Here is a 21,311-nt window from a genome sequence, read left to right as displayed (position 1 = left end):
GGCTCGCCTCGGCTCAGTTCGGTTTCCGCCGTGGGGAGGAGGTCTCTCGGCCGGTCGGGGCAGGTCGGGGTCGATCGACCTCTTCCGTCCGTCCGCGAGTGAACCGGCAAGTGTTGATTCGCTACGACGAGGACGGGGCGAGCAGACGAAAGTGGACCGTGGCCGGATTCGCGTGTATCTGCGCCGGTCTCTTGTTCGCGGACGAGAACGACACGCTTGGAATAAACGAGAGAGGAAGGGAATACGCGTGTGAATAACGTATATTTTTAAAATTGAATCTCGGACCGGGAGCGAGAGAGAAAAAACATCGAATCCGGGGACTTCGGCCACACACAACCGTGGGAGCTATCTACCACTGTTATTGTTTCTTCACGAGCACCGACGTTTTCAGAGCGATTCATTCGCGGATCATCGAGCGACATATATATACACGTATATATAGGTACGTATGTATACAGAGTTACGTGTACATATGTACGTTGCGCGGCCGAGTTATTGATTTTTTTACCTTCTCGGGGAGGAAAAGCAAGTGTAATCGCACACTTATATACATATGCTGTATATGTGTCAGGTGTGTATTCGCTGACCGGCTCGCGTGACAACACATCGACCGCGTGTTGTCCTCTTAATCAGGTATCTTGCTCTGGTTCGGTTTCTCGAAACAGTCGAATACCCGGAGATAAGAATTGATCTATTACTCTACTTTTGACACGAGATCTATATATCTCACTCTCTTTTCTAAGAATTTTATTTTTATTTATGGATTTCAAAGGATACATACCTTTTATACATCAATTACATCACCGAGCGTAATTAAATTAAAAGTGTTCGCCGTCCTTGTATTACAGATATGATCTAAAACAAAACAGACACATGATTAATTTATTACTGTCTGTTAATTAACAACTGTCAGCGTTGAAAAGAAGATCTATAGAAACTTTTAGTATCTTTTTGTTACGCAATTGCAATTAATTCTTTTGATCTTTTCTTTCGAAACAAGTATAAAAGTGACGTACATATATATATAGAGGAGATATAAATAAAATTTAAAATAAATGAAAATAAAAATTTCGATCAATAATTTTTTTCGACATTTCTCATCGAAGGATTTCGAATCGATCGTTTTTTTATGTCTTTGACGTGTATTTTTATTTCTATTTTATGTTTCAATATTTTTATTTGTAACTCAATAGATTTCTATGGGGTATGATATGCTTTAATTAAGATTTTTACGTAGTTACAATGCGACTGCTATGGCAATATAACGATGCAAGGAGCTCTAATAGAGCGATCAAACTGTTGCTATATTCATTGCACCGATACTATGGGGTCATTGTTTTCTTTAAAGCACACCCATTCGAACTACCTACTACAACGTTATCAAACGTGATGTATAAATAGTGTTGTACTTTTAGATAATTTAAAAATTAGCTAAATAAAGCAAGATGAAAATATTTAAATTCATCTTATTGTTAGATAAGATGAAGATGATTTTGTTTTAAATAGATCTATAGATAAAAGATAAAATTATATAGCAATTCATCTAGATAATTTTCTAAATCATTTTTAAGACTGCTTATGTAAATACAGTTATAAAAAAATGTAAATTATAAAAGGGATATAAAAATATATGCATTCATACTTTTATTTATAAATTTTTATCGCTTACTATGCTTAAGTTCTATTATTTAAGTATTTTTATGTGCTATGATTCTAAATCAAAATTATCTGAAAATTATTCTATAGTTAATTTAGTAAAGATAATACTTTTTTTCATCTAACAATAAGATGCAGATACAGATAATACATATTTTTATTATCTATATATAAAGATAAGATGACGTCAAAGTTTCATATCTAGATGATCATCTATATAATTTATTTAACAGCATAACAGCAAACACTATGTATAAATGTTGTTTCGATTAAGAAGATCAATAAAGTGCATGTTTGAATCATGTGCATCTTTTAAGATAAAGTTAATGTGTCATACTTTAACATAGACGTCCGCAGAGGGGGAGCAAGAGGGAGCATTTGAAGAAACACTAAAATTTATTTGAATGTGTAATATAACAAAATAAAGATAAAATGAAATAACAAAAATAAATTTAAAAAAATGAAGAAAGAACAAAAATTTAAAAAAAAATTAATTATGCCTCCTTCTGGAAAAAATCCTGCGGGCGCCCATGTACTTTAGATATGTGTGTGTATGTTTGATCAATTTCATTATATAGGTACACAGAGAGAATTTTCTCTTAGAATTTATCCTGAAAATTATGGTAATTGAAAATAATTTAATACGAGTTTCTCTAATGAAATATTTAGTTTTAATATCAGAGAAACTCATAAAATTCTTCCAATACCATATTGTCTCATACGATTATCATGATTTTTATGGTAGATTCTAACAATAAGAGAAAATTTTCTCCGTGTATATATTTATTGAAATAAAAGAAAGTTATGTGCAAAATAACTGAAATACGAGAGACGTGAATTCCAAATCAGCTTATATTCACTGAAAAAAATGTGTTAACTTGACTAAACTTTTCAACTAAATTACTATTTTGTTAATTGAACATATATTAGTATATATTTAAGTCAAATATGTTTTGTTAGATTTAATATGTTATATTTAATTTAAATATTTTTATACGTTTAATTAACAAAATAATATCTAGTTAAAAGGTTTAATCAAGTTAACAACTTTTTTTATTGTGTAAATCTATAAAACTTGATTATTTGTTTAGAATAAATTATAGATAAACGCGTGAATTAAGATAGTCAATGTTTAATAAATAGTGTTTGGTTGTGTGTGTGTGTGTGTGTTGATATAATTTATCCAACAAACTATATATATCGTAATTATATAATCGTAATTAACTTTAATAGTATAAATATAAAAGAGGGAGAAAAAGAGGAAAAGGAAGAAAATTTTCGATATCTATATTACATTTTATTATCAATGCAACGATAAACGGGAGTTGATAAGTAATTCCCGTTTCCTCGTAATCTCTCGTTTCGAGATATTACACAAATATTCATTCGATGCAACTGCTGTTTAACAGAATGATTCATACTTAATGTATAAAAAAAATATTCGCACCGGCAGTATATCATTCTCGTTCTTTCAAGGACGAAATTAATTTTATGAAGTATAGTTTCTTCGAAAGAAATTCTATAGTTATCATAATTTGAGGTTCGTAAGACATAGAATAAAACAACGAACTGTTTAACAGCCAACTCGCAAACACAGGCATCAGTTGGCTTGTGATCGATAACGTGTGCTTAAACATTTCAAGCGCGTCCTTGCCTTTCATAAATTATCAAGATAGATGCTTTAGCACAAGTCAGCTATTTTTTATTCTACTCTCTATTAATTTTTAGAATGTTAAAAAAAATCCATTAATGTGAAATGCTAATCGCCATTACTGACATAATTTCTGAAATCTATTTAAACACTTTGACATTTATGTCAGTTTGATGTATATTGATTTAGCATTAATTTTTTTTCGTTTCGCCATTTCTCGGAAAAAATTGTACGACTCCTCGAGTTTGCTCTTGACAAAAGAGCGACTTAATCTTGTAGTCGCCTAAAATACCTCGGCTCTGCCAGTATTTAATTTCAAAATTGCGCGTCTATGTAGCAGGGGCGAACAAGGGTCGATTGGAATCCTTAGCTTAAAAAACATAATTACAGGAGGATTAACGATGATAAATAGGTGGGTTATATATATGATTCCCAAAATTATATTCATCATTTTTTTTTAAATTGTATTCATTATTAAACCATAATGAAAAATTAAAAAAAAGAATTAAAAACTAAGAATTTATTTAGTCTCTAAACAATTGTTGTCAAGGATGAGTTTCGCTTTTAAATAGCGAGCGAGGAAAAGATAAAAAGCTGTTTTTTCGCGCGATAGATAAAATGCAAATGATCACTGAAAGAAAAAAGCAAAATAAAATACTCTATCGCGTTGACAGATATCAATTCGCAAAGCAAGTCCGCTGAAAATTCACGCGAGATCCGTTTCCTTTAGCCTTCGCGTGACTGGAAATCGCGCTTTGACAGAACCGGAGGGGGTGGCCGATGAGAGATGGTGATCACGTGTACTGAGAAATAACTCTGTGTTTCGTTTGGTTTATATACAGTGACACACTCGGGAGAGGAAGACGATGCGCCGCACCGTTTTCCCTGGCGAACCGGACTAGAAGAGAGAGACAGAGAGAGAAGAGGAGAGAAAGAGAGAGAGAGAGAGAGAGTACGCGAATCGATAGCGCACCGTGATTTCGGCGGTGTCGGGTCAGCTGGTGTTTTCCATCCCCACGATCTCTCGTCGGGGTCGTGCATTCTCCCTTCCTGTCGCTCTTCCTGGGAGAGGACCTCGCGGAATCTCATCGCGACAGGTGGTGCCGGTGAAGAAGGCCGTTCATTTCCGCGATGAGAGACACCGGTAACCAGGCCAAGTACGAGCAGCTCTTGGACGACGCCGGCCTCGAGATCCGCAACGACGAGAAAGAGGAGCGCAACGAGAATGCGACACTGAACGAGGTGAGCCCAGTCACGTGAATTCGGAATTTCGCGACCCTATACATGGACAGAACTTTCTCTTAGAATTTATATCCTCTGAAAACCATGGTAATTGTGGGACAATATGAGAAGAATTTTATAAGAGTTTCTCTGAGGACCACAATAAAAAATATTAATGTACATATAGTAAAAAAAATTAATATATGTGCATAGTAAATTAAAAAAAAATATATGTTTTACTGTGTACATAGTAAAATATTAATCATATTTTATATCTTATTGTGGGTAGATTATTAATATTTTTTATTGTGCTAAAAAAAATATTAATCAGAGAAATTCTTATAAAATTCTTTCAATATATAGTCCCATATTGTCCCATGATTACCATAATTTGCAAAGTAAATTCTCTATGTAGAGAGACAGAGAGGAACAATACATATAATATAAATTTTTAATGTAAAACTGTAAAATTTATATGTAAAATATCTTTATACATACTTATATAAATTTTTTCGAGAAAAAAAGATTCAAATATATACAGTCACGTACACAGAAAGAAAAAAGTATTGAGAATAAAATTTTACATTTTTTATATTTATGAAGAAATTATTATTCGCAAAAAATGTCATTTTCAAAAACAAAAAATCTAGGTACGTAATTTTTTTTAATGTACATGTATTTTTTTTTCTGCATATGTGTAATTTATACATTAATTTTAATTCTTTGTAATTATATACATTTAATTCTAATTCTCTCGAAAAAAAAATTAGATAAGGAAGAATTAGTTTTTATTCATTATTCTCTATAGTATATATATTTTTGTATATACATGAATTAATTTGATAAAATCAAATTAGAGGAATCTTGTCGCGAATCAATCAGATTCTGAATAAATAATTATAATCGAATTTGCATATATTTAGTAAAAGTAATATGATAGATGTCGTCGTCGGAAAAGGGGAAAGGGTCAAAGTTCGCTAAAGTAGCACGTGTTGAAATGTTTCAATATATTGATCGACAGATTTAATATCAAACCAGCTCGTATATCCGAATCGTAAGAAAATTTTAATGAGAAGACTTTAAAATATAACGAATAAAATGTGAATTTGTAACAAGAAATTAATTTTAAAAAAAGGGAAATTAATTTAAAAGGAATTACCGATCATACATTTTCCAAGCGATCGATATATCTCTTTAATCGAGACGATTATCGGGTTTTTATGACATACATAATGCAGGTACATATAAGTGAAACTCGTATGTGTTACTCATATGTACAAGGACGTGAAAATGAGAGCATTACTAATAGTTCGTGCAAACTGTAACAGTTCCAACAGCATCCGCATAATAAGAAATGATATAATCGTTTATATATTGTGCGGCAAATAAAATCAGCGTCGAACACTTTGGAAATCTGCTAAAACGACAATAAATCCGTTTGCCTTAATTAGCACGTCTTCTTCTCCCTTCAAAGTCGAAACGAACATTTCATATCGTGTTTTAAATGTAACTATATACACTTTGTAAACTCGTAATAAAGTCACGAACATGAACTGATACTCGCGATAAATCAAAGTGAAACATAAATAGCATCGTTTTATCAGTCATTTTCAGTTCGCGAATTCCCTTAAATTCATTACTCTTTTTGCGGATAATATATATTTTATTATTTTTCATAAAATTTCACGTATAAAAAAATTTGAGAATCACTGGTATACAAATACAGGTGTATATACAGGGTGTTCCAGAAATAAATGGTCAAATTTTAAAAGCATTTTCTATTCATTATAATAAAGCTGAAAAAAGTATGAAAAATGGTGCACTGAAAAAAAATTTGTTAACTAAACTAAATTACATTTTTATTAATTAATACACATTATGTAGTATTTAAGTTAAATGTATGTTTTGTTAGATTTAATATATTATATTTATAATTTAAATATTTTTATATGTTTAATTAACAAAATAATATTTAGTTGAAAAGTTTAGTCAAGTTTACAAATTTTTTTAGTGATTGCGAAAAAATGTTTTATTTCCAAATTATTAAATATTTTTACTTTTTATTTGGAGAGAACAATTTATTTTAAAAAATTGCTAAAAATAATAACTTTTCGGAGTATTTCATCTTTTGTCATAATACGATTTCGAAATACTTTTGCAGTAGCTACAAGACTAATAAACAATCGAGATTCTTAAGATGTAAAAATAAACATGCCAAGAGTTTAAATCGGGAGAGTATTGTTTCCTTTTAATAAAAAATAAATAGAACAATCCATAAGACATATCTATAATCTATGACGCAAGACATATGTTAAAAAGTTATTTATAATTCAGAAAAAGGAAGTGTTTCCGGATTCACATATGGCATTTTTTTCATTCTTAAAGTGAATAAAAAATGCTTTTAAAGTTCGACTTATTTCTTACAACAGAAGTTTCTACTTCAAAAATTTCAAAATCAATAAATTTTACGTGATCTTAACAATGCTTATTATAGTCATACAATTATTACTACTTAAAAGCATCATTTAAAGCCTTAATTACATACAACTTATTTTTTTTGCTTTATATTTTTTTGAAATAGTTCAAAAAGCCTTTTTTGTATTCAAGATATTTAACTGTTGTAGGACTTTTGGGGCACCCTGTATAAGCATATAAGCACACATGTTTTTCCGATTAATTTTATTTGGAAAATGGAATTGGAATTAAATTAATTAATAACGAGCGAGCAGAAAAACCGATAGAAAGGCTGACCGACTATTTATAAAATCCCGCTGTTCCTGACACATGATTTCGATAGTTTATCGATTCGACGCCGCCGAATTCCCAGCCACACATACACATATGCACATTACACACATACGCACATGTCAGACATGTAGAGTGTCACGAGTGGCGCGATGTAATCCTTTTACGCGGTGTCCGCTCGCAATTTTATACTGTTGTTGCACTTTCCCTCTTATTTGATATGTCGTTTTTTATCGATGTCTTCCGTAAGTGACGCGCGCGAATAATATAATCATAATAATTCCGATATATTTATCGAAAAAAATGCGTCCAAAGACCGAACCGCCGCTGTGAGGTTAGTGTATAAGCGATTTCGTCGCAATATCCTCGATATTTATAATACATTACAATCAGATATTTTAAGCCAAGTGTCATCATTTTCCTGTTTTCATTCTTGTGTGTCCTATTATTTTCTCTTTTTTTTCGCGATTTTGACAGTATGCATGTGCACATGTGACACTTCTGCAATTATAACAATGAGATAACGCGCTAATTTTCAAAAAATTTCGTTATCGACAAAGATAAAAAAATAATCGCATTACACATATGTTTATAATATATTATAATTTAAAATGAATCATCCATTGTTCCAGTCTTGTATTATTTGATATGTAGTCTTTTAACATTTCCATTCTAAGCGTGAAGTTTTTTTTGTTTAATACCTTTTCAACATATGTTTAATATTTTACTGACAAACGTTTAATATATTTCATAAGGGTAAGGACCCCGAGATGTGGTTGACCACTGCTGAATCAGCTAGTCTCGGGGCAGAGGAGGTGGCAGCTAGATTGCACGTTGATGTGCGAACAGGACTCAGATGGCAGGAGTCCGATCATAGAAGACAGTTGATAGGTTTTAATGAGTTTACTGTAAAGGAGGAAGATCCACCATGGAAAAAATATATCGAACAGGTATGGTTTACATCCCTATTTGCTTGTTTGCAATATGAAGATGATTATAATTTGGGAAGAATATAATCTAAATGAATTTTTTTTGTCAAATTTATATAACTTTTCTTTCTTCTTCAGTTCAAGAATCCATTGATTCTTCTCTTACTCGCCTCGGCATTTGTCAGTGTATGTATGAAACAATTCGACGATGCTGTCAGTATTACTGTGGTAAGTATCTTTAAATATTTCATTAATCTGTGTTCTTTTTTAAGAACTTTAGCAAACGTTTAACTACTGCTTATATTGTAATTTTTTTGTAGGCTATCATAATAGTGGTGACAGTTGCATTTGTACAAGAATACCGATCTGAGAAATCTTTAGAAGAATTGAATAAACTAGTACCACCAATATGCCACTGGTAAATAGACTCACAAATTTCTTAATTAATGCTTTATTATTTTCTATAATTAATGTTTTACTAACGATAATACTAAATATATAGTCACAGACAGCATGTATTTAAACTCACAGTATTCTTTAGAAATATAATATGGTCATTGGAGGATAACCCTTTATATATGGAGCATTCATTCTCTTTAATTCCTGTTAAAGTAAAGAAGATACAATATGTCAAATTGCAAACTGTGTGTTTAGAAGGTGAAATTTATTTTCATAAAATATCTCGCGTATAAAGTTCCATATTTTAAATAAAAGAAATTTCAAATAAGAAAGACAATACAAGAGACTTGTTTGCTGAAAAATGTTTACTTTTTTGTTTGCTAAAGATTTTTTAAATATTTTACTTTTTACTACATTTAATATTATTTTTACATTTGTCATTTTATTTCATACATTTTGCTTCCAGCTTAAGAGAGGAACGCGTAGAGACGTTTCTGGCGCGTAATCTAGTTCCTGGCGATATAGTGTATTTAAATATTGGTGACAGAGTACCTGCCGATATCAGAATATTCGAAGCCACAGATTTGGCGATCGACGAAAGTAGTTTCACTGGGGAGACCGAGCCAGCGCAAAAATCGACGGCTCCTCTTCTCAAGACCAATGGGTTGACGTCAAAAAGAAACATTGCCTTCATGGGCACTTTAGTACGCTGTGGGAATGGCAAGGTAAATCTAATCAAGTTAAATCTAAAGTCTATTACGACGGTACGACTGCGCTCTACCATCAACTTATGTTACGATATCGCGCGATACAGGGAATTGTAGTGAATACGGGAGAAAAGAGTGAATTTGGGGAGGTTTTCTCGATGATGCAGGCCGAGGAGGCGCCAAAGACTCCACTACAGCGAAGCATGGACATTTTAGGTACACAGCTGTCCTTCTATTCGTTCTGCATTATTGGTATCATTATGCTACTGGGCTGGATCCAAGGTAAGGCTATCCTTGAGATGTTTACCATTGGTGTAAGCTTGGCAGTGGCAGCTATACCGGAGGGTTTGCCAATCGTTGTGACTGTGACCCCGGCGTTGGGAGTAATGAGAATGGTCAAGAGAAAAGCTATTGTCAAGAAATTGCCAACTGTTGAGACTCTCGGTAAGACAGTTCGAAACACTAATACTTGAAAAGTTATTTTATTATAATCTTAAATAATTAAACTATATCTTCTTACCGACTTGTATAAAATTTCAAACGTGTAGAGAGAAATTTATTTTATTTTTAGGCTGTGTAAACGTAATATGTTCTGATAAAACCGGTACTATCACAAAGAACGAGATGACCGCTACGATTCTCGTGACGTCCGAAGGTTATATCGCGGATGTTACCGGAGCAGGATACAACGACGTGGGTGAAGTACGCATACGGAAATGCGACAATATAGATCTCGCTCGTGCCGCTATCAGTAACGTGCTGGAAGTCGGTAGCGTATGCAATAATGCGATCATACAAAATGATACTCTGCTCGGACAACCGACGGAAGGCGCGCTTTTAGCCGTGGCGATGAAATTTGGAATGTATGGCGTCGCCGACAAGTATCTCCGACTGCAAGAGTATCCGTTTTCTTCTGAGCAAAAGATGATGGCTGTGAAATGCACGCCAAGATTTGGCGAGGTAAGTTTAAACCAGAAGACTGCAATCTTTCTGATCGTAATCAGAATAACTAGGTTCCTATTTTTGGAAAATATCAAGTATCAATTCTATACGATTTCAGAATAGGCAAGAAACATACTTTGTGAAAGGTGCTTTGGAAAAGATCCTGCCGCAATGTACAAAATATTACGAAAATGGTCAGGTGTATCCCCTTAGCCAGAAGAAAGATCAAGAGTTCTTGACGGAAGCGTATGATATCGGTCAACAAGGATTGAGAGGTAGTATCATCTTTTTGTAAAATAATAGATATCGAAAACATTTTTTTTTAGAAATTTACATTTATATTTTTCTATAACTTATACGCATACAAATTTGTACTTGCAGTAATTGGTTTGGCACGTGGCTCCTCGTTACAAGATCTGATTTACGTCGGTCTGGTTGGTATTTGCGATCCACCGAGACCTCACGTACGCGAATCTATCAGCATCTTGATAAATAGTGGCGTTAAAGTGATAATGGTGACTGGTGATGCCAAGGAAACTGCAGCTGCAATAGGTACATAAATGAATAATGTAATATACATTGTATATAAAGAGAGAGATTTATTAATGCATTTCTTATATAATGGATACACATTTTTTTCGACGATTACACGAATTTTCTTATATATGGTTTCATTATTTTGCAGCTAGTATAATTGGATTGGATACGCTTCACAGTCGGCTATTGTCGGGAGATGAAATCGATATGATGTCGGAGCACCAACTGGAGCAGTGCATTAACAGCGTTAGCGTATTTTATCGCGTGACACCCAAGCATAAACTTTGTATCGTAAAAGCCTTACAAAGGAACGGCAATATAGTTGGTATGACTGGTGACGGTGTAAACGACGGAGTTGCGTTGAAGAAGGCCGATATAGGCATTGCTATGGGCAAAAATGGCACAGATGTCTGCAAGGAAGCTGCCGATATGATTTTAGTCGATGATGATTTTGGAACTATTATGTAAATATTTTATATTAAATATTTTATTAAAATATTAAATATAATTAAATGTTATTAAATAATTATTAAGTATTATTAAGTATTTTATTAAATTTTGTAATTAAATATTTTATATTTGTGTAACAATGTTAGCACATACGATGAATTAATAAGACAATATCTATACACAAGGTTTTTCGTTTTTGGTTCTAGCGCCGCGATCGAAGAAGGAAAGGGTATTTTTCACAATATTCGTAATTTCGTAAGATTTCAATTAAGTACCAGCATAGCCGCGCTCTCTCTGATTGCTCTTGCAACATTGATGAGTATACCGAATCCTTTGAATGCTATGCAAATACTGTGGATCAACATCATTATGGATGGTCCGCCTGCTCAAAGGTCAAATATTGCTAAATATTTTAAATATTTCTTTTTTTATACGTATTAATTTCTTTTTCTGTTTTTATCTGCGTAGCCTTGGCGTAGAGCCGGTCGACAAAGATGTTCTGAAGCAAAAACCACGTAACACAAAGGAGCCAATGATTACGCGTCATCTCATAATTAATGTTTTATTGTCGGCTAGTATCATCATTCTTGGCACTCTATGGGTATACAACAGAGAGGTACTTTCAAGATGCAGAGATCAATCTTTCAAGAAACGAATCTTCAATTTTCTTTCTTGTATACATGGATACATTTTATTTCAGATGGTCAATGGAAATACCGCGAGAGACACTACCATGACATTCACTTGCTTCGTATTCTTCGACATGTTTAACGCACTTAGCTGTAGATCACAGGTAAAATTTTGCACATTACGAATTCTGATATGAAAATAAAGGATGTATCTCTAAATGCAATTGTTTATTTCAGACAAAATCTATATTTACAATCGGATTGTGGAGTAACAAAATGTTCTTGGTAGCGGTAACATTATCTGTCATCGGGCAAATGCTCGTGATCTATTTTCCTCCGTTGCAAAGAATATTTCAAACTGAGGCACTCACGGCGACAGGTATTTTATGGGTTTCAATATAGATAAAGAACAATCAATGCATTTCTCTAAATATATTTATTTTTCACTTTACAGATCTTTTGTTCCTGGCAGCGTTGACATCGAGTGTCTTCGTGATCAGCGAGATGAAGAAATTCATCGAGAGACAGCTGCAGGGACGTCGCAGCAACAACCAGTATTACAACAAGTTTGAAATGGACTTTGTATGACAGTTACAGTCTGCCGGCGAGAGCAAGGCGGACAAACATATTCATAAAGAATAAACGCATCAATTATACAAGTATATCGCTCAGCGATATCAGGATATATAATATGCAATCGGCGTGCAATCGTGTTCGCGTTTATAATTGATGATACATTTTACCTCTCACACTTTTAACTCACATCTACTCGATTATGCTTGCACATTCGTAACCTCGTCACGTATGCAGTTAATACGCGTATAAGAAAAAAAAGAATAATATTCTTTCGACAAAGATTCTATGTATTGATTGCGCAGTGACTGCGGGTTCTTTTCCACCGTTTGCAAATTCGACTTTTTTTTAAGTATATCACACACACACACACACACACACACACACACACACACACACATAAAAAGAACATTTCGATAATGATGAAGTAGATTTACATAGATTACATAGTAACCATTAGATTATTATATTTCATTATTGTCTCGACAAACGAGACTACGAATCACCATTTCATAGATGATAGCGAAGCTACTGCACATTCCACGCACGTTTGATAGATCAAAGCGACTTTTAACAATATTTATCTATAATATAGTCATAGACTGCAGTCCAAAGCAATGTTTGCACCGAATCATTGTATCTGTCTTTCTCTATCTCTCTTACACACTTTTTCTAAATAATGTGCATAATTTTTAAGATCCATTTTTGGAGGAAATGTCGATTCCGCCATTTATTCATTCATTGTCCGTCAATTCACGTTAGAGGAGAAGCGAATCATGCAGCATTATACCGAGTAAGAAGACGAAACAAACTTATTGTAATTAAAATCACAGTCATACAAATCGATTGCATTTAAGAATACAGTTCTAATCCTATCAGCGAAAATAAACGCTCTTACAATGTTCCTTATTAATTCCACAAACTGCGAAACGCGGCGGTGTCACATGCAAGATATTTACATGAGCCGTTTAATTGAGAGATTACTTTATTAAATCTCAACAATAGTCGATTCGATCGAGTTCCTAATAGATTTAGTAGCTTGAATCCGTTTTAAACGGAGAATGTTTTGATTTTTGCTTTACACATCCCTTCAACAAAGTTACGATCTAAAAATTCTAATGAAAGATTCTAGTAAAAATTTTTATGAAACATCGCCGTTTTGAGAAAATATATCGTTACGACTTGTAATACAATATCGCATTAGTGATCGATGTGTTTGGTATTTATTATAATTTAATTTTACAATTTACAACAAATACATCGATAAGTTCCAACTGGAGATTATTATCAGAATTAATCTATTAAAGTTTAATAGATTTTGGAATTAGCAATCACATATTGTTACTATAATCTCTGCCTATACATTATAGTAATAAAAAATTTGAAATATTTCAATTATTGGAAAACTTACATTCAAAAAGTTCAAAAAATTTTTAATGAAAAAGAATTTAATCATTTTGAAAACGAATTGACATAAGCTACAATAATGACATATCGGAATCCTAATTTTAAATTTTTTAATAATTCTGATATAATCTTACCTGTTTACTTACACACATACATGAATATATATATTCATATATATATATACAAAGTCAATATATAACATTTTCTTCGAAATTCATTACCTTTTCTAAAACATTTTCAATATAATGCTTAGTTTTCGAAATATTTAGATTAAGTAGTTTGAATTTCTCTTAGAATACTCGTGTGTATTATATTATGTATAGATATATCCGAACCGACTTTCTATGAGGGGAACATATCGATATTAATAATTTTTTTAAATGTTTAATATATTTCACATATATACATTTTATTTCGAGTTTTAATCTTTTGATTAGACAATGAAGTTATTTTTTGATTATTGTTAATTTGATTTAATCTTTTGATTTAATAAAAAAAAAGGTTTTATCAATTAATGAATTTCTACAAGAAAGAAATGATACCAATCAATTCCTTCAAAATTACATTAATGAATTCCTTCGAGAGGACTATATGTTTTATATTGATACAGCTCTGGTCCACCATAGCCATATAGCAACTTTCCCTTGCCGTTTTCGTCGTAATAAGGATAGCGATATCTTGGCCTAAAAAAAGAATTATAACGGTACCATTCGATACGTTTTCGTGACCAATTTTTTTTTCTTAGGAGATTGTTACACTACAATGCATAATCGAAATATTTTTTCTACTTATATATAAGTACAAATAAGAGTCGACTAGTTTTATTTTACATTAAATATCTCGAGATGTTTGCTTTACGTCACTTACCGCTCAAAATATTGAAAATTCGGTGCTTTAGGTTCTGCGATCGTAGCTGTACCTCTTTCTCCATGAATTAGAACGAAAAATACAATAGCGAACGCGGTCATAGTCAGCCACTATAAATGCATCAAAATTTCGAATAAAATAAGAAAAAAAAATGTTGTTTTATTTTTCATGTGTGAAAACAAAATTTATTAAATTCAAATAAATATTTATTTCAATATTGCCTAATAAATAATTTATTTTAAATTAATAATATTAATTTGATGTGAAAAATATTTGTTTCAAATAAATAATTTATTAGACAGTGTTAAAATAAATATTTATTAATTTAATTTTTTTCAGTGTACAACGCACAAAAGAAAAATAATAAAAATAAATGCGATATTCGTGTAAACGTATGCATTATATTAAGTAATTAAAAAATTGCGATAGAATATATTAGTTAAGTGTTCACTCGAGTGTGAGGCGAAAAAAAAAGAAGCGAAATACGTTCTAACGATTTGAAACTCTTCATTTCTATTACTTACAGAGATAAAACCCGCCATGGCAGATGATAGCAAGTGCTTTCTCTCTTCCTCTCAATTAGTTGCGGGAAAATAATACTTGTAAATAAAGTACGAAGTAAAAGTTTGTTTTTCTTTTTTTATTGGAACAACACAATTTAAACTATTTAACGACTCGATACTACAAGATGATATCGATCACGTCGACTGGATCCGACGTTTTAGGCTCCCACTTGGAACACAGTCTGAATTTCTTCATTCCCCTACCATCCCAATTCTTTCCTCGACATCGTGACACGGTGAAAGTTTCTTGGAAACTTTGTACTACATGCAATGATTACTTCACCTGGAACGTCGATTGCCTGAAATACGCATGTGTGAAAGTATTTGTAAAACGTGATACTTTTTTGCGAGAGAATTAAATTTCTACATTTTTAAATAGTAAGAAGAAGAAGAAGAAGAATATTAGGAAATACATATTTTTAATTACTTTAAATTTACAATCGTAATTAGTGACATAATTAAAAAAAGAAATCTGTTATTCTATTTAATTGCAAACATGTGATTAAAATTTATTCGGCAGAATTAGTCTGCCTCTCTAAATTAGAAAATGCTAAAATAACGAGACAATTATTTTGCGCGCAATTGTTATTATTGATGACGTAATTGAAACCTCATATCGTAAATATCTATAATATTATATTAATAAAAATAAATTGAAATTGACTTTAGTTTTAAGTATATTTGATAAAAATTAAATATAAATATACATAGTGAGTTGGAAAATTATATGTTAAATTAAATTAAAAATGTCACATTTACTCGCTAGATTCATCCTTCAGCTTCTCGCGACTCTTCTTCCATATGTCCATAGTTCCCAATTTAGCTATTGCATATTCTCCATAACGTCCATTATCCTTCTCGTACTGGATCCTCCTTTGTTTTCCAGCCTCTGGGTCAAAGTTCCAATGTGTTGTCTACGCAATAACACCGATAGAAACCACAAAATTAAAACTATGTCAAGTATCTTTTTATACACTTGCCTCGTGGAATGCAGCTGGACCCGCTAAGTTATACTGAATTAAATCGCGCACAATTTGGTAGACTAGAGGGTCTGCGGTTGACATGAGTATCTCATTGTGAAGTAACAATGCTATCAGCGCGACAATCTAAAATACAATAAAATAAAAAATAAAGATCTTCGAAGAATAAAATAAAATTAACGATTATTGAGATTAACATATATAAAAAAGCAAAAAATCCACTCTACTTAAATTAACTCATCAAAATTAATATTATTATCGCTAGGTAATTTACAATTTAATCTCAAATTGCATTAATTTTAAATGCTGCGCGATAAATAATTTTTTCTTCATTTTTAATTAAAAAATACTTTTTTTCTTCATTAAAAAACTTACCAATATTCGGTTTCGAGCCATGTTCGCTCCCGCTTAGAAACGGTATTGCCACCCCGAAGCGCAGTGTACCTTTAAAGAAATTCGGCCTGCTTATATGAAAATGCTCTCAAGGTCTATTGTACGGGAGTGAAAGTAAAAAAACCTTTGATCGCGCGTCCAACGTGTTCGACGCACGAGAGTTTGAAAAACCGGCCGTCCCATGAATGACAATAAGTTAATCGTGAATCGATTACTCTGCGATCATCCGCGATTCGAATCACGAATTTACCACGAAGAACAGGACGTAAGGAGAACATAAAAGCCGGATTGGATCGTCGCTCGTTATTTTCCGGTAAGTTCCCGTAGTAAGTGTAACCCGCATATAAGAGCATGTACATTGATAAGGTACTCTTAACGATCGCCTTTTGCGTGGTAAGTGATCCGTAAGAATTAATATGAGTTTTGATTCGGTTCAAAGACTTTCTCGTTCACTCGAGGAGAAATGTCAATCATTCCACGGTTCTATTTTGTTCAACGACGATGTATGTGTGTCTCTTAATTTCGTAACTTATTATTAAAGTAATTAATAAACTGTTTCAATTTCTCCTATTAATTAAATTAAATGATTTTTATCACGGCTGCAGACAGGCGCATGGTGCAGCGATCGAGCGTCGACGAGAAACGCCAGAACATTCGACTTGTCGTCGTCGTCGTTTCTCAGGTGGCCGGAAACATTACTCGGGAATCGACTGTCCAGTTTCCTGGGACTCTGGCCGAGTCAATTCCAGCTCCGGGAATGGACCAGGAGCGGCGTCGCGAGTCTTCTGCGTTTTGCGCACTTCGCGAGAACCGGCCAGAGTCCGATGCGCATCGAGTTCAGACCCGAAGATGGTCCGCGAGCAGCGGAAACGTATCGACAGCGTTTCGGATATCGCGGAGAGTGGCTCATCGAGCAGCTGGGAAACGGTCTCGGTCCTCAGGATGTTAGATTACACATGTTGCAACCTGTTCCCAGTACCTTCCTGACGCCACCTTCCCTTCAATAGTATATAGGAATTTCTTCTGATCGACAATGCACGTGAGACCTGTACAAACTGTGTTAAATCGGTATAAGACAACTTCCCTAGTTGTTAAAAGTAGAATTAATTCTCAAGTACACTTACGCAAACAAGTTTTTTTCATTTTGTTACTATTTATTATTTTGTATGAGTTGAGATATAGTTGTTATCTTGTGAGAAAAAATGTGTTATAAAATATATAATCTGAAGTTAATTAAAATATGCTTTATATGTAAAAATGTATTTTATACGAATTGTTTTTGCTGACGTTTTACAAGCGTATTTATAGCGCCCAAATTTTAACGTAATCCACTTGAAGGCCCGTTTGTGAGTTCCACGTGGGATACCAGTTGTCTTTTGCGCGATAAAACTTGTACATGGCCTATGAAAAATAATTTAACGTTGATTATGTTTTTATTTGTTCAAGAGATATCCGATAAGCTACTTCTCATTTTAAAATTTTATATAATATCACACCTTTGCCTCGACGTTTCGCCATGGCTTGACATTGCCAGCACTCGTGGCGTGATCCGCAAATTCATGAATACCTCCAACAGCGACTGCCAAAGTCAAGTATGACTGCAAGATAAACAACATTACGTCATTACGCGATTCAATTAAATTGTAAAAAAAAATATACTGATAAAAAAATATAAAAGTCTTCAACTCCGACTTACCGGCTTGCTAAATGATCCATCCATGGTCTGTTCGCCATACTGTACTCCATCAACCTTTACCACAATGAGACCGGTTTGCCATTCAATCTCAAAGATGTGGAACTCATCCGACCAAGATTTGCTCGATTGCCTCTTGGGCATTTTAGAAAGATTAATGCTCTGCGCGTTGCTCTCGTTTAAGGAAGCGGTCAATCCACCCGCGCTCAATAGACGGTTGTTGATGTTTTCGTTACTGGATGTTTTCAGCTCGTCGTTGCCCACCGAGGACGCGATCCTAATTTCGCGATGCAGTCCAAACTCCCACGTATTCTCAGCGCTCTCCAAAGTTATCACTGCGAAATGAATTTTGTGCGGTGACGCAAACGAATCTTTAACTATTGAAAATGTCTAACGATAAACTTACGAGGGTATACCCAATCGCCACGCGGCAGCTTAGCCCTTACTTCGACCCGTCCGAAGAGAAACTCGAATTTTCCCTTCGTGTTAAGACGTCCCGAGATCAGCGGCGGCAAGATATATGAACCAGCAGCTTGACGTTGACATTCATTTGATCCAACTTGTCCCGTGCAACTGAAAAATGTATAATTAAATTTAATTTTCGTATGAAATCTCTAAGATATTACAGTGTAAATTATTACAATTGAAAGTAACACATCAATTATATTATAGAATATATATTTCTATATTATAGAAATCTTATGCGCGTAATATTGCATGATAATCACACACACAAAAAGAAATAATCCATTAATTTTAAATTTAACAAAATTTTTTTTTAAAAGTGTACTAAAGCCATCTATAATAATTGTTTCATTGAAATATCGTTTCATTTAAAAATAGCATCTAAAAATTTTCAGCTTGTGCTTCCTCGCCTCTGACGTCACAATCTAACATTGTCACGACGAGAATCCAGGCGCCTTAATTAGAACATAAATTTTATGATATGAAAAGCTCGATTCAAAATTTACAATATCTGCCGAGATTTAATATATGAGATATGTGTGTGAATTTTAAAAGCAAATAAAAATCCTTTTTCGAGTCATATTATCTAATTTTGATTTTAAATTTAATTCGAAGATTATGGAACTCTACCCTTCCAATATCAATCTTCCACGTGATGTGTAATCCGTGCCGAATTTAGTGTCGAGAAGAATCGGTTTGATGCGCAGTCGGCCGTCGGTTACGTCTGTTACATCGTTGGTCATGTAGACAACAAATTCATAATCCTGGTGGAAAAAATAGCATTGTAATTTAATTAGTGTGAATCACAATATGATATTATTAGACAATAAAACAAGTATTATATAGAACCGGTTACTCTCCGGTTTTATTAATAATTGATTATAAATAATGATGATCCGTACCGGTGCACCGGCAAAACGTTGAATCGAATTCCAGTTTGTGGTGTTAAGATTATCGAAATTATCTTCGAAAAGTAATTGACGCGGACAGGTTTGTCGTCGTTCGCCATTCTCGAAGATCCACGTAGTTGACGTCGTCGTGCAACTTTGCTCGCCTGTGTCACCGTTATATTTAGTGCCATCGCTATTGTAAAAATCTGGAAATTGCGATAAACATTGTTTTAAGAATACTAATCATTAAAAAAAATAGCAAAATAATGATATATTATGTTTAATAAAGTTTTACAATATGAATGGATATAAATCACAATATAAAATTTAACATTGTATAAATGTATATCATTAATATTAATATTAATCATATTTATTAACTAATTTTCTGCTTCGAAAAATAAAAGATAGAATAATTCAACTTTGACTAACAATAATAAATAATGATTTATTGAGGCAAATATTTACCGACAACCCGAAACGACTGATCAATCAGATTGTAACCAAGGCCTTGATATACTACATGGACCCAATAATAAATAATGTCGTCTCTCTTTAACTGAGTTTGCCGATCTTGATAGGTCCAACGTTGATTACGAACTTTGAGAATATCTCTCGCTATATGCCCCGCTTCTAAGCCATCAAAATCTTCGTTGAATTTGACGTGGAAGGCCACTAATGTAATTCCATGTTCGTCTGGAAAAAAATTCAGATTAAAATACGACTTTATCTTTTGTTTATACTTATAGTATTATGATGTCAGCAATGTGAAGGAATCAAAATAACAAGTAGTAAGCAACTTGAATGTTAATTTATATGTTATGAATAATATACTCTGGTATGTAAAATTTTATCAGTCATTTAGAAAATTCTTGACAAACAATTTAATTTTAAATAAATATTTTTTTAGTAACGTTTAGTAAATTATTGTTTTAGTTATTTACGAGCAAAATTGTAATATATATATATATATATATATATATATATATATATATATATATATATTAATTCAATATTAAAATGTACAAAATAAACTATTCATAAGTTAATATTTAATTCAATTATTTTAATCGAGCATCCTTTTTCTCTCTCTAATCAAAATGTAATTGCAATTGAAGATATTTAGATTTTACCGGGAATTGATATGCGGAGTCCTGTAGGATGAAGCGGCTCCACTTTAGCTGCTGGAGGAGTGTAAGCGCGATACTCGTGAATATTCACAAGAAATATCGCGAGGAGGAACGACTTTGCGACTAAAGAACGTTCCATGATTTCTGCTCGTCTCAGTCGTTGTCCTTGATCCTTAATTAGTCTCTTGACGAGTTTATTCCTATCTTCTTCTCGAATTCCTTTGACCTTAATTCGTCAATTTTTTAACTTTCGTGTTTCTCCTCCCTTCTCGCTTTCTCAAGCGAGATTCTCGAAGGACGACCAGTCGTTTCGATAATAAATGCAAGAATACAATATCGGAATGTCGGATTTGCTTCAAATCAATGATGACTCCCGGTCGTCAGTCGAGTACTGATTCGTCGACGCTTCTTACGCAGAGCGCCTTTTATCCTCCCCTCTATTAGACTTACGTTAGAGAAAAACCGGAATAATCGCTACATCAAA

General features: G+C 33.1%; 5 protein-coding genes and 1 long non-coding RNA gene across 8 annotated transcripts; 2 read left to right on the top strand and 4 right to left on the bottom strand.

The window, feature by feature from the left end:
* Nucleotides 1-30: 30 nt before the first annotated feature.
* Nucleotides 31-15,939, top strand: SPoCk (secretory pathway calcium atpase). Of its 2 annotated transcripts, XM_085484553.1 has the most exons (16): nucleotides 31-442; nucleotides 4,150-4,549; nucleotides 8,029-8,223; nucleotides 8,341-8,430; nucleotides 8,523-8,620; nucleotides 9,068-9,326; nucleotides 9,416-9,752; nucleotides 9,880-10,268; nucleotides 10,369-10,525; nucleotides 10,632-10,802; nucleotides 10,936-11,251; nucleotides 11,444-11,629; nucleotides 11,706-11,853; nucleotides 11,938-12,030; nucleotides 12,104-12,245; nucleotides 12,321-15,939. In XM_085484553.1, the coding sequence occupies exons 2-16, from the start codon at nucleotides 4,439-4,441 to the stop codon at nucleotides 12,452-12,454; spliced, it is 2,826 nt and encodes a 941-aa protein (XP_085340679.1). In that variant the 5' UTR covers nucleotides 31-442; nucleotides 4,150-4,438; the 3' UTR covers nucleotides 12,455-15,939. The 2 variants fall into 2 exon arrangements, with proteins under 2 accessions (XP_085340679.1, XP_029164011.2); XM_029308178.2 differs by lacking the exons at nucleotides 31-442; nucleotides 4,150-4,549 and adding an exon at nucleotides 7,308-7,607.
* Nucleotides 2,932-7,512, bottom strand: LOC146722543 (uncharacterized). Its single transcript, XR_014925100.1, has 2 exons — nucleotides 7,393-7,512; nucleotides 2,932-4,585 (listed from the first exon to the last, which is right to left on the bottom strand). It is a non-coding gene; the product is annotated as an uncharacterized LOC146722543 (long non-coding RNA).
* On the bottom strand, nucleotides 14,250-15,304 carry LOC114936512 (uncharacterized). Its single transcript, XM_029309783.2, has 3 exons — nucleotides 15,238-15,304; nucleotides 14,714-14,823; nucleotides 14,250-14,529 (listed from the first exon to the last, which is right to left on the bottom strand). The coding sequence occupies exons 1-3, from the start codon at nucleotides 15,253-15,255 to the stop codon at nucleotides 14,412-14,414; spliced, it is 246 nt and encodes an 81-aa protein (XP_029165616.1). The 5' UTR covers nucleotides 15,256-15,304; the 3' UTR covers nucleotides 14,250-14,411.
* Nucleotides 15,321-17,787, bottom strand: LOC114936387 (uncharacterized). Of its 2 annotated transcripts, XM_029309671.2 has the most exons (5): nucleotides 16,774-17,787; nucleotides 16,632-16,700; nucleotides 16,257-16,382; nucleotides 16,036-16,190; nucleotides 15,321-15,575 (listed from the first exon to the last, which is right to left on the bottom strand). In XM_029309671.2, exons 2-5 carry the CDS (start codon nucleotides 16,650-16,652, stop codon nucleotides 15,551-15,553), a joined length of 327 nt encoding a protein of 108 aa, XP_029165504.1. In that variant the 5' UTR covers nucleotides 16,653-16,700; nucleotides 16,774-17,787; the 3' UTR covers nucleotides 15,321-15,550. The 2 variants fall into 2 exon arrangements, with proteins under 2 accessions (XP_029165504.1, XP_029165425.1); XM_029309592.2 differs by having other exon boundaries at nucleotides 16,632-17,787.
* LOC114936603 (uncharacterized) lies at nucleotides 17,243-18,030 on the top strand (the record flags this gene model as incomplete). Its single annotated transcript, XM_029309878.2, has 1 exon — nucleotides 17,243-18,030. A coding segment is annotated over one exon (414 nt), but the record flags the coding sequence as incomplete, so codon positions are not given.
* On the bottom strand, nucleotides 17,889-21,259 carry B-gluc1 (beta-1,3-glucan recognition protein 1). The gene is made up of 8 exons (XM_029308464.2): nucleotides 20,831-21,259; nucleotides 20,166-20,393; nucleotides 19,710-19,903; nucleotides 19,438-19,571; nucleotides 18,749-18,915; nucleotides 18,346-18,677; nucleotides 18,146-18,247; nucleotides 17,889-18,050 (listed from the first exon to the last, which is right to left on the bottom strand). Exons 1-8 carry the CDS (start codon nucleotides 20,964-20,966, stop codon nucleotides 17,952-17,954), a joined length of 1,392 nt encoding a protein of 463 aa, XP_029164297.2. The 5' UTR covers nucleotides 20,967-21,259; the 3' UTR covers nucleotides 17,889-17,951.
* Between the last annotated feature and the right edge of the window lie 52 nt (nucleotides 21,260-21,311).

This window comes from Nylanderia fulva, unplaced genomic scaffold (assembly GCF_048542155.1).
Source record: "Nylanderia fulva isolate GAGA-0341 unplaced genomic scaffold, ASM4854215v1 Scaffold3, whole genome shotgun sequence".
Taxonomy (NCBI): domain Eukaryota; kingdom Metazoa; phylum Arthropoda; class Insecta; order Hymenoptera; family Formicidae; genus Nylanderia; species Nylanderia fulva.
Note: the sequence above shows the minus strand (reverse complement) of the source record. Positions and strands in the feature narration are given on the sequence as shown.